Source organism: Ochotona curzoniae, unplaced genomic scaffold (genome assembly GCF_017591425.1).
Source record: "Ochotona curzoniae isolate NIBS_2020 unplaced genomic scaffold, NIBS_Ocur_1.0 scaffold_3890, whole genome shotgun sequence".
Lineage (NCBI taxonomy): Eukaryota > Metazoa > Chordata > Mammalia > Lagomorpha > Ochotonidae > Ochotona > Ochotona curzoniae.
Window position 1 is genome coordinate 19,124,925 of NW_024467115.1, and position 15,770 is coordinate 19,140,694.

At 45.3% G+C, this 15,770-nt stretch overlaps 1 protein-coding gene across 2 annotated transcripts; it reads left to right on the forward strand.

Annotated features, from left to right (window-relative positions):
* Positions 1-1,438: 1,438 nt before the first annotated feature.
* HEBP2 (heme binding protein 2) lies at positions 1,439-7,817 on the forward strand. 2 transcript variants are annotated; one of them, XM_040965370.1, is made up of 4 exons: positions 1,439-1,585; positions 1,994-2,129; positions 2,788-2,968; positions 7,333-7,817. In XM_040965370.1, exons 1-4 carry the CDS (start codon positions 1,484-1,486, stop codon positions 7,529-7,531), a joined length of 618 nt encoding a protein of 205 aa, XP_040821304.1. In that variant the 5' UTR covers positions 1,439-1,483; the 3' UTR covers positions 7,532-7,817. The 2 variants fall into 2 exon arrangements, with proteins under 2 accessions (XP_040821304.1, XP_040821305.1); XM_040965371.1 differs by having other exon boundaries at positions 2,788-2,850.
* The last annotated feature ends 7,953 nt before the right edge of the window (positions 7,818-15,770 follow it).

Genomic DNA, 15,770 nt, shown 5'->3' on the forward strand with positions numbered 1-15,770 from the left:
ATCTAGAAAGTGTCAGGTGTCCTCGGGCCATTGCACAGCTGTTTGCATATGGAAGGGCAAAGAAAACCTGTCTAAAGTTCTCCCCTTGCACGCACCAGGATCCCATTTGGGCACCAGTTCTAATTCTGGCAGCCCCGCTTCCCATCCAGCTCCCTGCTTGTGGCCTGAAAAAGCAATGGAGAACGGCCCAAAGCCTTGGGACCCAGCACCCGTGTGTGGTGGAAGATTCAGAAGGGGCTCTAAGCTCCTGGCTTCAGATCAGCTCAGCTCAGCTCCAACTGATGCAGCCACTTGGGCAGTGAATCAATGGATGGAAGATCTTCCTCTCTGTATATTTGACTTTCCAATTTAAAGAAAGAAAGAAAAAAGTGCTAGGCCAAAGACAGCATCAGGCACGTGGCTAGGACCCTGCTTGAGACATCAGTATGTCATGTCCTTTGAGCCGGCCTTGTTTGAGTCCTGGCTGGGTTTTGGATTCCAACTTTCCAATGGTGAGCACCCTGGGAGGAGACAGGTGACAGTCCTCGTCCTTGGACCGCTGTCACTCAGGGAGAAGACCCTCAAGTTCCAGGGCTCCTACGTTCAGCCTGGCCAGGCTCTTGCTGAGTGGGCATCTGGGGAGTGGACTATTGGATATGAAAAGACGGCCTGTTTGCCTCACTCTGCCTTTCAACTAAATGAAACATAAAAGGGACTGAAGGATTGCCTGGAAGCCCTGAGGACGTTTCTGCCCAGTGATGGAAGCAAGTTCCAAAAGGTTGGAACAATGTTACAATCTCATTTTTACCGAATGCCCAGTAAAAGCAAACCTGGTTTTGAAAAAAAAAAAAAAAAAAAAAGCAAACCTACAGACACAGACAGCAAAGTAGCTCGTGCGTAGGGCTGGAGGCTGGGAAATTACTAAGGGGCAGCTACTGGATGAGGCTCCTTTAACCGGCGAGGTAACAAAGATATTCCAAATATTACATATTAATGAGGGCACAAGTCCATAAATACACTAAAAACCCCTAAACAGTTCACCTGGAGTACGTTCATTGTATGTTGTGTTTTATATTTCAATAAATCTCTCAATAAAAATAAAAACTGCATTTCATTTAAAAAAAAAAAAAAGACTGACCTCCGTACCCTGTGGCCTGTTAGGTCTACTGTGAGGGTATGGAGGTGCTAACTTCCACGAATCGACTCACTTAAAAATAAGGGCGGCAGCGATCCCCAAAGAAAGACGGGTGGCGGGTGGCCCTGTCGTCCTCTCCCAGGCTCGGGCTCACCTGCGAAACAGGCGGGTACAGGCGGAGCTGGGCCCAGGGGCTGACTTGGGCTCCGGGGCGGGGCCCCTTGGCGCTCCCCGTGCGCCCTGGCACCGCCGACCCAGGCGTGGCGCGGTTGTCCCGCAGCGCAGGCGGAGAGAGCGCGTCGCCGGGGCGGGGACTTGGGGACCGCGGCACAGCTCCCGGGCTCCGTCCTCCCAGCGTCTGTGCCGCCCATGGCCGAGGTGGTCGAGCCAGATCCCGGGGCTCCGGAGGACCCAGCAGCCCTAGACCTGGAGACGCCGGTCTGGAAAGCTCCGGAAGATGTGGGGCCCCAGGTAGGGGTAGCTGGAAGTCGTAGTGGGAGGGGGGACGACGGACCGCCGTCAGCAGGGGTTGCAGGCGGGACCCGGGTGCAATCAAAAGTCATTTCTTAAAATGCTTGGAGCCCTCCTCGCCGATCCTGCGCCCTAAGTTCGTTTGGTTGACCCACTCCTTGCCAACTCCCAGCCAAGTGGAGGGACCCACACCTGCTTGCCTTTGCCGCAGGGGTACCCCTCTGGGTTGCGGGGTGCAATGGTCGCTTGAGTTTTGAGTGATCTAGAGTCATCAGCAGGCTTGGCTGGACAAGCTAGACCGGTCTTCCCGGGGTAAACCAGAAATGGAGGCTGCAGGACCGGTCTGGCGGTCTGGCTGTATCCTGACCTCTGAGAGCTGCTTCTGGAAATTTCCTCTGTTCCATTTAGCCCGAAAGTTACGAGATCCGACACTATGGACCGGCCAAGTGGGTCAGCACGTGCATCGAGTCCATGGACTGGGATTCGGCAGTCCAAACTGGCTTTACCAAACTCAGCAGCTACATTGAAGGCAACAACGAACGAGGTAAGGCTGTCTTCCTTCTGATACAGGTTGCTGTTCCCACCAGCTCTCAACCTGGCTTTGGGCTTGTAAAAGAAATCCCTTTTTTAATACAAAAGTTATTGGATCCTGAAAGTTCGATGTTTTCAAATAAGGACTTCCTGGAGACCCTCAGCCCAGGCCAGAGGAGGGTAGCAGGGGACAGCTTGGCCAGCCTCAGTCCTTTCACAGTTTCTCTTGGCTGAGCTGGGGCTTTGTATACCTGCTGGTCGACCCTTTTCCATGCAGGTAGAGCTAGTTAGGCAGCTGTGGAGCACATGACATTGGGGAGATTAAATTAGGAGTTTCCAACCCCGAGTGGTAACTTTAGCTTGTGGCCTTGCCACTTTGTGTAGTTTGGGATTTCTTTTGAACCTCCTTTCTGAACTGTAAAACAAAACAAAATGCCCTAACTAATCTCTGATTTTGTTCCCCTTTATCTTGGAAAATGTAGACTTTATTTACCAAAAATAATAGTACAGAAAGGGGTTAATGTGAAAATAACTGCATACTTTAGGCCTGATTTTTCCCGGGTTGAATATTATCTTCAAGTATAAATATGTTTGTAGGTAAAGGTAGGCGACTTCTCTCTACATATATATTTTCAAGTTCCTCTATATTAGCTTACATTTTCGTGGTGCAGAGTTGAAAATGAAGATGACAGCTCCGGTGACGAGCTTCGTGGAGCCCGGATCGGGTCCCTTCAGTGAAGCCACTGTGACTGTGTCCCTGTACCTCCCCTGGGAGCAGCAGTCTGACCCGCCCAGGCCTTCGGAGTCAGGTGTCTTCATTGAGGAGCGCCCCGGGATGACTGTGTTTGTAAGGTGAGTGCTGTGCGGTTGTGGGGCTGCCGGCTGCTAGCTTTACCTGCGTACGCTCACCACTCGGTTCTCGTGCAATTTCAACAGGCTCTTCACCCTGCCATAAACACAGGTCACATGCGTTGCACGGCATTCTCTCCTTTCTGGCTTGGTTTTATATGTCGCTGGAGTCAGCCACAAGATATAATCAGTTCATTTAATAAAAAATGTATGGCATCTCTTCCATAACACAAATGACATAGCCTTTAAAATAGAAGATTGCCCTCACCTGCAAAATGCAAAAGATCTCAACAAAAATACCTTAACCACACAGTACAAGGTGCCTTAATTTTGTTTGGAGAATGGTGGAGAGATGTGCTATAACAAAACATCTTACACTGGGTAGCTTATGCGATATGGAAGTTTATTTCTAACAATTCTGGATGCTGGGAAAGTCAAGTTGAAGGAGTTGGCAGTCTCAACATCTGGTGAGGCCCCCTTTCCAGCTCACAGGGACCACCTCCTAGTGTGCCCTGCACGGAGTTAGAGGTGAGGGAATGGGTTCTATTCTGGAGGGAATGGGTACTAACGCCATTCCTGAGGCACCTGAAGGCCTCAGCACCTCAGCAGTGCATGGTTGCTTAGGTTTACAACATATGAATTTTGGGGCAACAGAAATGCTCAATCCACAGCTCTGTGTCCCTGGACCTACAGCTTTCTTGTCCTTCTCACCTCAAAAAACACATCCATTCCACCCCAGTAGCCTCCATCGCAGCATCAGTTCAACAATTTAAAGCACAAAGACTCTTCTGAATGTTATCCAAGCCAAACATAGATGAGGCTCAAAGTATGACATTTATCCACCGGTGAATTCTCTCTAGTTATAAACAGCAAACAAGTATACTCTTCCAAAATACAACAGTGCAACAGGCATAAGTTAGATATCCCCATTTCAAAAGGAAGACATGGGAAAGAAAGCAGTGGGAACAGTTTCCAAGTCCCAAACCCGAAGCTTGACATTGCTCTTTGTTGATGTGAGGCTGTGCACTCGGTTCAAGCTTTCCTGGAAAACGATTAGACTCCAGAGTCTTCAAGCAGCCTTACCCACGCCACAGCTCTCATTGGTTTGTTGGGTACCTGGAGCTCTGCCAGGCTCTGCACATTGGAGCTCTGCACACTGGTGTGTCCTACCCCCCAGAGCTCCATCAGGCATTGCCCGAGTAGGGACTCTGCAGTACCCCCTTCACTCTTTGCCCTCTGCATTGGCTGAGCACCACAGGCTCCGGACGGCCCCTTCCTTCATGGCTCACATACAGCAAACTCTGGCAAAGATGACACTGCACAGATGCTGCCAGGGTTCCCCCTGAGTCCATGAGAGGGGCAGCTGTCACAGCGCATCCCATATCTCAGCCCACTGGAGCTGAACTTCAGGATGGCCAAGGCGTGCTCTACTGGAGTGCAGAGTCTAGAGGCAGTGAGCTCCAGGGTTCCACAGGTGCCAACGGTCCCTCCTTGAAATTGCTCTGTCCCTCACACCAGATATTGCCACTTCGAGCCTGAGATGGAAGTGGCAACCTCCACCACCGAATCTCTGAAATGCCTTCAGGCATTGTTTGGGGAATAGGTCCTTTTTTTTTTAAATGGCAGCTCAGCAGTATAATCTTTATCAAAGGGTTGCTTGACCACACTCATGTTCTGACCCAAATTTCCTCATTTTTTTTCAGCATGAATAAACTTAACAATTTTTAATCTGTACTTCCTTTTTGATTAAAAATTTCATTGTAGTTTCTCTTATTTTACTGAGCATTCAAGAGCAGTCAAGCCACATCTGTGACCCTTTGCTTATACAAACATCCCATTTCATCACTCACAGATCCTAATGTCCATGTTACACTAGGTCATGAACCCAGTTCAGCCAAGTTCTTTGTCACCTTGTAGCAGGATCACCTTTGCTCCAGTTTCTAATAACATGTTCCTCAGTTCATCACATCCTAACCTGCTACAGATCCCACCATCTCCTCAGAACTACTCTCACCATCCTTAGCAGGTGCCCTTGTGTTTGTGAAATGCTTGCAGTCCTCTTCCATGTGACTTCTGCAGTGTTCATGTGTTGACCAATATGTTCCTTTGATGCTTGTATGAAATCCACTCTTATTCCTATATCTTTGCATTCATTGGCTCCTCCTTGGCTTGCCATCTTGGCTATTACCACTGGGCTATACCCATTACAGACCCTCATTTCATAGCAGGTTCACTCTAGGTAATGCATTTAGATGGCTTCAGTTCCACATGTCTGATGATGCACATGTCTATGGCAAGTGTCCACATCAGAGTCTCCTACTCATTGGTCCTTTCTATTTGCAGATGGGCACTAGGGGCCAAACTCAACAGGTTTGAAAATGAACTTTGCATAGTTCCCCAAAACAGCTCTCATCTTAGAGAACCTGTCTTAGTAAAGGACCTCATCAGCTTCAAAGCCTCCTCATCAAAGCACTTTTTACATTTATTTCAAAGGTGTAGTTAACAGAGGAAAAGGGAGAGAGAGTAGAGAGAGAGAAAGAGAGAAGGAAGGGAAGGGAGGGAGGGAGGAACAGAGAAGAGAAGAGGAGAGGAGAGGAGAGGGGAGGGGAGGGGAGGGGAGGGGAAGGGAGGGAAGAGGAGAGGAGAGGAGAGGGGAGGGGAGGGGAGGGGAGGGGAGGGAAGAGGAGGAGAGGAGGGGAGGGGAGGGGAGGGGAAGGGAGGGAAGAGGAGAGGAGAGGAGAGGGGAGGGGAGGGGAGGGGAAGGGAGGGAAGAGGACAGGAGAGGAGAGGAGAAAAGAGAAGAGAAAAGAAAGAGAGAGGAGAGAGAGAGAGAGAGAGAGCGAGAGAGCGAGAGAGAGAGAGGTGTCTTTCATCTGTTAGTTCACTCTCAAAATGGTCTCAATGGCCAGGGCTAGTCCAGGCCAAAGCCAGGAGCCTGCAGCTCCATATAGGTCTCCTACATGCACAGCAGGGGCCCAAGTCCTCTGGCCACTTCCACTGTTTTCCCAGGTGCACTGACAGGGAACTGGACTGAAAGTGGAACATCCAGGACTTGAACCAGTGCTCATATGAAACGCTGGTGTCGTCTATGAGATGCTGGTTCCCAGATCTGGGAATGATGTGAACACTTTCTTGACAACCAGAATAAGCTTAGGCCCATTCACCTCAAAACTGATTTGTGATTCTGTTGTTCTTTCCCTTCTCACTGTTTCTTTCTCAGATCCTTGTATTATGGGGACAGCAACTAAGTCATCACAATTGTTGACACAATGCCTGACATTCCCAGATCCGTGTCATTCTCTGTGACCATTTCACTTCAGTCATCTGTTAGCTACTCTCAGAACCACCTGTCATTTCTTCTCTTTTACACTGGCACCATGATCTTTCCGGTAATGGAAATCTCACAATGGGTGGGCATGTGGTGCATGGATAGCATGTCTGGATATCATATCAGAGTGCCCAGGTTCAAGTCCTGGCTCTGCTTCTGGCTTAGCTTTCCATTAATGTCCATCCTAGGAGGCAGTGGTGCTGATTCTAGTATTTTTGTCTCTCCTACTCAAGTGGGAAATTTGTACTGATTTCTCAGATCCTGGATTCAGCCTTGTTCAGCTTTGGCCATTGCAGGAATTAATCAGTGGAGGATAGAGCTCTGTCTTTCTTTTACATAAATAAAATACATTTTAGAAAAATTTTAAAGAAAATCTAAACTGTTAGTCCATGTGAACATCTGTGAGTTTTTCACTGTCAGAAAGAAGCCCAGACCACTCATACCATCCACACAACCCTTTACAATGTGTTCCAGCCCTGTCTCAGCCCGTTCCCAGCCTCATCCCCTGTCCTTTTTCCCAGCCTCTCTACCCATGACTTGTAGTTCACTGACCTTCCCCACCTTCATTAAGCATGCAATGACCTTCATCATCTTTTACCTTGATTTCCAGTAAGTTACTTTTCCTTTTTGAAATCTCATCTGTTAAATGTACACAATACCACATTAATGTAGAATGGCATGCATTCAGAGAATAAAAAAATCTCTAATTGGGAGTTTAACCAAGGATTTCAAGGAAACTGTGGAATTGGACAGCTAATTCACTTTAAGCACAATATACTGAGCTTGGGCTAGTCATTGAGGAAACAAATATTAAATTTAGGAATCAACATATTTCACATGGTTCAGCATTATATTCAGTGGACATGATGAAAATTACTGAAGTTATATCAATTCATTTGCAAATTGAGGAATATACTTTATGTGTGTGTACGCGCGTGTGTGTGTACAATCAGTATATAAATCAGTGCTGCTCTTTTTCAAACTGACATTTGTATTTGTTTCTTAAAAACACTTATGGTTGTTTCTTTCTTCTTTGTAGGTCATTCGATGGATTCTCTAGTGCCCAAAAGAATCAAGAACAACTTCTGACATTAGCAAGCATCTTAAGGGAAGAAGGAAAAGTTTTTGATGAAAGGGTTTATTACACTGCAGGCTACAACAGTCCTTTTAAACTGCTGGATAGAAATAACGAAGTGTGGTTGATTCAGAGACACAAAGCCTCCAAAGAAAGTGAATAAGAGGAAAGAAAGGTCCACGGCTAGGGGTAAAACTCTTGCTTTAACACATGAGGGGTCTTCAGAAAGCTCATGAAAAATGTATATTAGGAAAATACTGTGCATGGATTTCAAAATTCATTTGCACCAAAATAAACTTACCATTTGATTCCATTTTCCAGTTTTTGAAGCCCCTTCACAGCCATCAGCACTATCTATAAGTAAAGTGTGTGTCTAGTATATTCTATTTCAGAGCAATAATAAGAGCTCAGCTTACTTCCACTGTGCCTGTTTGATGCTGGACGCGTCATCAAATGGGTGCATTGGAGACCTAACTCTATGGCGGTCTATTTTTCTGGGAAGATCTGGGGAACTGTCATATTATTCCCTTCTTCCACATTATATCACAATCATGTTACCTTCTACTTGGAAATGAGTTACTTGAATTTTGTCCCTTCCTGACATGATCAATAAAAATATTAGAGATTTGTCCTGGGTGTGACTCCTAGGCTGTCAGCAGAGGTGAAATTCAGTGAACACAAAAATCAAATCATCTTGTGTGGCTGACATCAACAGCCCACTGCTCCATCTACTGGCTGCCTCCACTGTGCGTGGAAACATTCTAAAGTGAAGATCTTATTTTGTGGCTGAATATGTTTATGAAGCTTAGGACTTCCTGCCCCATCTGATGCTCAGTAAAGGCATGCACCTTGAAGACATGTTTGTAAAGATATCATTTTAAATTGACTTGAGTTTTTCCAAGTATTCCCTATGGCACTTCCTTAGGTAATCTAAAAGTAAGCAGCAGTTCCAAGAGTGAGTTGCTACAAAATCTAGGAGGTGCAAAGTCCTTGCCTGCTTGTTTTTGAAGATGCTGTTCCTGGAAAAGACAAACTCACTTTCAGATACCTGGCAATCTGTCACAGAAGGGACACTGGCTCTCAGCCGGGGATAAGGGGCTGATGACTTTGCAAGCATCAGGGAGCTCAGGAACTCACTGCCCATTAAAGCTACATGAGTGACCCTATCTCCAGCTCCTGCCCTTGTGTGTTTAAGAGCAGGCAATCATACAGGAGATTCGAGCATCCAGTGAATAACAGGGAGGGGCTCAATGACATTTAAGGTCTCTTCACTCCTAGTCTTACAGTATAGCTCTTAAAATCATTCTCACTACCATGAATATAATACAGTCTATGAGAGTAGCTAATACTTAGGGATCATCTTCCACCTAGACAGTCCCTAATTTTCATCCAAATTATCCCAGTAAGTTCCTAGAGCGATCCTGTGTATCGCTTTACAGATGAAGAAGGTGCAGTTGTTAGGGAACTCATCCTAGACAAAGTAGAAGGGCAGAAAACTCACTGGGGCCAGGCAGTCTGACTTCTGGGTCTTTGCCATTGAGTGCTATACCGCACCAGTGGGTAGCCATTTGAGACCACTACCTTCTCCTGCCCTGGCCTGGGTGGCTGGTGGTACATGCTGGTTTTCTTCCTTTGTAAAAACAATCTACATTACTATGACTTCTGAGACATCTTTATGACTGTATTTTTTTTTTAATACAACACAAGCTAGATTTCTGGCTCTGAACTGATTATCAATCTAAATCTTAAAATTGCAGGCCATAATTTCCAAGAGGTATTTCCTTGACTTGCGTGTTGAATTTATTGGTTCCTTGCATTTTTCACTCTTGCCAAAAAGAAATTAAATTTCTTTTAGAGTACAGTTAGCCTTACTGATGAATCCACAGTACTGACTTGTGCTGTTAGGAGGGACATAATTCTATTGACTCCACAGTCTTCTGTGGAACATGTATCTCTAATGCAGTAAATTTCATTGTAAGTGAAAGCAGCATATTTCTGAGGGCCAGGATTCAGTTGTAATCTGAAACATGTCCAAGAAATAAATGGATTTTGTACTATTCAAATTCAAGCCATCCAATTCCCCTCTCTTCTTTAAATCACAAGCTAAAATGTGCTTCTGCCCTAAGTTGATCAATAGGAGAATATTTTTCCTAGCAGGGAATCAGTTACTTCAGGGCTTTGGCTGGCACCGATTATGAAGTACACCTTAAGTTAACAGTTTTCATTCAGTGCCTTCATCTCTTACCTAGAGGAAACATGGATTTAACTTCATTTCTAAGGCCAAGATGTGCACATACGCAAGAACTGATTTTTGTTCCATTGACCTCCCTCGTCCTCTACAGCCACTCCTCTCCTCACCCCACTGCTGCTCCCTGCACTGTGTGTGTTGCTAGCAACACACTGGGATTTCAGCTACCCATCCCTCCTACCCCAAATCCCACTGCCCATCAGCCCATGACTCCCTTGCCTGGTTATCCATCTCTGAGAGCTGTCCAGAAGCTTCCTGGGTGCTCTCTAGGCTCTGTCATGGTCTCTGAGACCATGACAGGACATTAAGGTAGGCAGAACCTCCCCCCTCCCCCCCACTACCACCACCATCACCACTGTGTCCCACAAAGCCAGCCCATGTGTTGAGTATGCCTGGGTTTGTCCTAAGATGATCTCTGTTTTCAAGACAAATGAAAATAATTTATATAACACATTCACTTCTTTCTTTCTAACCATTATTCGGCCTCTTCAAAGTTTGACCTCCAAGCATTTCACTAAGTGACACTGACTTTCAATCTTCTTTTTCTGCCGTTACGCAGAAAAAGGCATTATGCTAGGGACTGGACAATGGTGATGAACAAAAATACTCCCCAGAAATTGCCTGCCTACTTAGCCCATCTTCTATTTCACCCACTTTTCACCTCCCTGCTGAGAATGCAAGTTTCCATCACAACCAGGAAGGCCCTGTGCTCATGGAACATATATTGTAGAGTGTGAAGGAGTTCAAATCAAGACAATTTGAAGTCATTGCAAATGCTACCAAAAAATGAAATAGTGCAATGGGGATAGAGTGGGGTTCAGGGGTAATGTGGGGGACATCATGCAAGATGGCTAAGATGGGCCTCTGAACAAGAGATGCCTCACTCCTGAAGGATGACAAGGAGGCAGTCAGATGAAAGGAGCAAGGTGACAGCATCAGTGCCCAGAACAAGGTGCCGCGTATGCTTCTTTGCACAGCAGGAGAGAGCTGGGCTTCCAGAGCAATCTCCCCGGATAAATAAAACAGGTGACCTCATCCAAGGCTTTAGGAAGCATTCAGTGCAAGGATTAACAGACTTGTGAAAGAATGTGGGGATCCATGGAGCTTTAGTTATGGAAACGGGTTTATCAGAGAGAAGCCACTGCTGAGTAGTGTGATTTAAAAGCCTGGTATAGAAGTGAAGTTATCGACTGTCATTAATTGCTTCTGACACTTTGTTGTGGCAGTTGTTACCATAGCCAAACAATGACCAGTTCATTTCTGGGATCTGGAGTTGCAGTGGGCAACCACATGGAAATGTGCCATTCAGACTTGCCTTCCATAAAGTACTAGATACCCGGCTGTGAGGGATATGGTTAAGGGACATCTCCAGGGTCCAGCCAGATTTCAGATCTTGGTACACTGAGAATTAGAGAGGAAGGCAGGGAACATGGCCTAAAGGAACTACCTAGCCAGCTCAGGGACCCTCAGAAAGCTTTTTGAGATGCTCACTGGGCTAGTAGAGTTGGTTGGATCTGCACTCTGTCTGATGGCTCCTTCACTCAATCCTGTCCCTTTCAAAAGAGTCACTGCACCAGAGATATTTTAGACCCCTAACTATCTCAGCCTCACACTGGCACAATGGCATACGACTATGGGTAGAGGGACCAGTGTTGCGATACAGTGGGTAAAGCTGCCATCTGGGGTGCCAGCATCTCATGTGGACACTGGGTGGAGTTCTAGCTGTTCCACTTCTGGTCAAGCCCTGTGCTAATACCTTGGGAAAATCAGGGGAAGATAGCCCAAGTGCCTGAGCCCCTGCAACCCATGGGGGAGACCTGGATGAAGCTCCTGGTATTGGCCTGGCTCAGCCTTGGCTATTGTCGACACTTGGGGAATGACTAGCAGATGGAAGATCTCTCTCTCTCTCTTTCTCTCTCTCCTTTTCCCTCTGTTTAACTCTAACTTTCAACTAACTAACTAAATATATTTTTAAAGTATAGGTAGAACATCAGTTTGAGACTGAGTTAATCACCATCTGGTACGTTACAGGCTCCCACTCCTGCTGAATGTGCTGCATAGACAATCGCTGGCATACAAAGGTAGCCCAGTTATTACAAGCTTCAGATGCAACAGTAAACTGGCACAAGGGAACGCAACGAGTAGTGGAAAGAACAAACTCATTCGTTTGCTCCGTTGAGGTCTCTGTTAACATCTCCTACCCAGAAACCTGAAACCCCAATGCCATTAGTCTTACTCCCTGCTCCACCCCCATAGATCTAGGAGCATACGAGTTCAGATTATAAATATAGGGGATGGTGTGTGGCACAAAGGGTTAAGCTGTGCATAATACCATCTCAGAGACCTAGTTCTAGTCCTGGGCTGCCCCACATTCGATCCAGTTCCCTGCTATTGAGCGTGGGAAAGTAGCAGACAACGGCACAAACACTTGGGTCCCTGACACCGACGTGAGAGTCGCTGATGGAGTTCCAGGCTCCTGGCTTCAGTGTGGACCAACCTGGGCAACTGTGACCATTTGGGAAGCAAACAAGTGAATAGAAGATCTCTTTCTCACTCACTCTGCCTTTCAAGCAAATAATCTTTTTTTTAAAAGGCTTTCTGTGAGTCATACTTTGATTCAAATGGAAGACTGCTGGAATTATTTTTAAGAACGCATTTTATATGCTGCGTTGTGAGTGACTAAAGATGCAGCTAAGGGAGGGAAGCTAATTGGGAGATTTTTTTTTTTCCAGTGGATGAGTCAACAGGTAATGGTTTGGACATGAGAGGTAGGAATGGAACTAACTGATAAGCAGTGATTGTTTATGTGCAATATCTTGACAGGATGGCTGATGTGACTTGCTTATGGATGCAGGATGAAAAAGAGGTCATAGTATGACCCTCGACTGCGGGTCTGAGTCATTTTGTGAGTGGTAAGACCATTAAGTAACAAAGGAGAAGAAACTTAAATTTGGAACACCTCCCAATGCAGATTTTGAGTAAGTGGTGATAGACTAACCTTGAGCTCATGGTGATAAAAGATATTTGGCAGGATAAGAGATATTTAGAAGTTATTGGTATGTATCAATTTATTTTGTAACATGGAATTACACGAAATCTCCAACAGACAGTATAGCTTAAGAAGAGGTCCAATAACCAAGCCTTATTACATCATTCCCTTTCTTAGAAACATGCCCAAACATTTGGGATGACACCCCAGACTCTCTAGCCTCTTCTTCTCAAGCATCTTTGCTGCCTCAGGTCCCAGTATGTTTTCTAGAGACTTCCTCATTGAGGAATATAGCTTCCACTAGACAGTCTGTCTCTGTGCCTTTGCCATGCTATCTCTCCACTTGAACTATCCTCTGTGACTTCTCCTTGCCTGGGAAACCCCTTCATCATAGTCTCTCTCCTACCACCTACTCAAGCAGCAATTGGTACCTTGCTATGACAGTTCTGGCCCTAAGATGCAAAGTGAGTGAACATTAACTTACCCATTGGGCCTGAGGAGACAGCCAAACTGAGGCCCGGCACAATGACTTCAGATGCCAGCAACAGACCTGGTTCCCTTCTCCTCAGCTACCCGTGGAACATGGCTTCTGTCCTTTACCTGTGCCTCTGAGGTTGTGAGACTGATCTTCATCCAGCGACAAGTGCATTCTAGAGAGAAACAGGAGGAAGCCACAAGAAGGGCCAGGCATCTAAAAAAGGAAAACAAGTCGCCTGAAGTTTCTGGACCCCTGCCCATGTTGCATCAGCTAAAACCAGATCTCTTTGTCCTGGTGGGGACTGGGAGGCTGTAAGCATTTGGTCTAGTTTGACTACTTTGTCAGCCTGAACATGTTTAGGCCTTTTGTTGGTGATGGGTATACGTGGGATCTTGCAGGATTTGCCAGGGCCCAGAGTGGTCCTCCTCTAGTTTGATGTTGGTACTTTGCAGGTTAATTATCTATGTTTTTTTTTTTAACCGTTTTAAGCTGCTCAATGATATCTTTTTTCTCATTGCTAAATAAATGACGTGCACTGCTCTGGTCCTGTCCTGTGGCCTCTGTGGAAGGTAGTGTAGAACAAACAGGTTCCTGTTAAGGAACTTTATTATAGTAACCAAGTTCCTTATTACAGGAAAACAGACCTCAAGGGACAGGTCCATATTGAACTTAAGAAACAAAACATCATTTCCCAACTACGATATTCTAGGACCTGCCAAAGTAAATGATCCCTTTGTGGTCATTTTGTGATGGGATCTCAGCAATAGGAAAAAATTACTCACATGGAGGCCAGATGTGCGTTAAGCCAGAATCAGCAAACTGAGTCCAGTGCTTCCCTGTGTCCTTTTAGGATGCCCTGAATACAGAATAAGAATGATTCAGACATTCCTCCCTTTCACTCCTTGGTATTGGAATTGCCCAAGTGCATATCCTCTCGTCACTCCATGAAAGGTGACGGGTATCAGTTAAACAGGAGGAGGGCAGAAACCAGGCCTAACAGGGGCTGCTTTCAACTGGCAGACCATGTGGTCATGTGTTTCCCAACTCTCGGCAAAAATAAAGTGGAAGGAATCCAGCCCTGAGGCTTCTGTCTATGTCTACGGGGACTAGGAGGGTCATCAAGCATCCCCTTACGAAGACTGTGAATGCAATGTTGCCTCTAAGCAAGCTCCCAGGGAGGAACTTAGCAGTGAGGGTGCAGGGAGGGTACGTCTCAGGGATGAGGCTGGATTCTGGCTTCGCTAGATTCCCTCCATTCCTCACACTTCCCATCACCATTTTAGTCAGCATCATATTCGAATACCCTTTAGGCCATCCTTTGGAGTTGTTTTTTGCTATTTCCTTTTGCACAGGCTCCTTCTGGTCTTCACTGCTATTGCTTGTATCTAGCAAGGCAATAAATCTGCACACACAGACAAAATAACCTATCTACCTCAACGTACCAAAAATACATGTACAGACAACAGGAAGTTCCAGCTATTTACTTTATAATGATTTATTCAAAGCAAATTTAGAAACTAATATATACTTTTCTTTTAAAAGGGGGATCTTCTATAGTCTTTGAATTAGTCTTGACTTTGCTTGTCTTACCTTTAAATTAATGATTCATATATTCACTTAAAGATCTTGGATGTCCACGTACATTCCAATCAGTTATTCGGTAATGAAGAGAAGATCTAACACCCCAAAACCAACATTATTTTTCTACATGCAGAAGAAATGACCGTTGAACCCAAGGCAGAAGCAGACAGTGGCACCAAGTGATACCGAGTCCTTCTGCCTTTGGCCAACTGTCAGCTCTTGAGCTCTGCTTCTGCGAGTATATTGTTCTCTTCAGAGAGTCTTGATCCTTTAGCTCTCTTTTCTGCCTCAAAGTCATGTCTAAAACATACTGAAGTCTTACTTTACAAGCATTTTGGGCGGCCAACTTTCAAAGGATGGTTTTTATATCAAAAGACAGCGAGAGGGGGCACACACAATCGGCAGATGCACCTGATTTATACTAAAAAGCTCAGTAGTGTCATCCAGGTTTCTAAAGAAGAGGACAAGCTTTTGCTTTATTGAAGTCACAAATGAAGGAGTCTAGGCATACAGAGGTTGGGAGGGAGGGAGGGAGCATGGGGAGGAGACGCGCAAGAACATTACATTAAAATAAATACTTTACACACTTTTCTCCCCGTCTACAAGTGTTGCAATTCTGCTTGGAGAAGATCAGAAGGTAATTAGCAATTCAATTATGTATAAACAATATAAAAACACACAAAGTGATGCAAAAAAACAAAAAACCCTTTTTAATCTAACAACCCATTTCCCAGGGCTAATTAATAGCCAAGCCCTGCCAAATTCTATCAGTTCATTTGACTAACAAGATCTATTCAGCATTCTCCAAGTATGATAATATATAAGATTTTTTGATAAACCTTTCTAAAGTTAGGTCATGAAAACTGCAGGCAGCTGAAGGAAAAAAATAGCCATATTTCTTCTTTGGTGTAACCAAAAAGATATCCAAAAGTTAGCAAATGTTGGCATTTCAAGCGATAAGAAATGGAGTTTAAACTCGAGTAAAAAACTGTCATAAAAGGGAAGTCCCACCCACAGTTCAGTTTGATAGTGCAAGTTTTCAATTTCAATTCTGAAAGATAATTTTATTCAAAAAGCAGAAAACAACTTCTAGCAGTATCTCACTC

Coding starts and splice junctions, on each gene's coding strand:
- HEBP2 (XM_040965370.1), top strand. CDS start 1,484: ATGGCCGAGGTGGTCGAGCCAGATCCCGGGGCTCCGGAGGACCCAGCA. Junction 2,130..2,787: donor TGAAGGCAACAACGAACGAG/GTAAGGCTGTCT, acceptor TTCGTGGTGCAG/AGTTGAAAATGAAGATGACA. Junction 2,969..7,332: donor GGGATGACTGTGTTTGTAAG/GTGAGTGCTGTG, acceptor TCTTCTTTGTAG/GTCATTCGATGGATTCTCTA.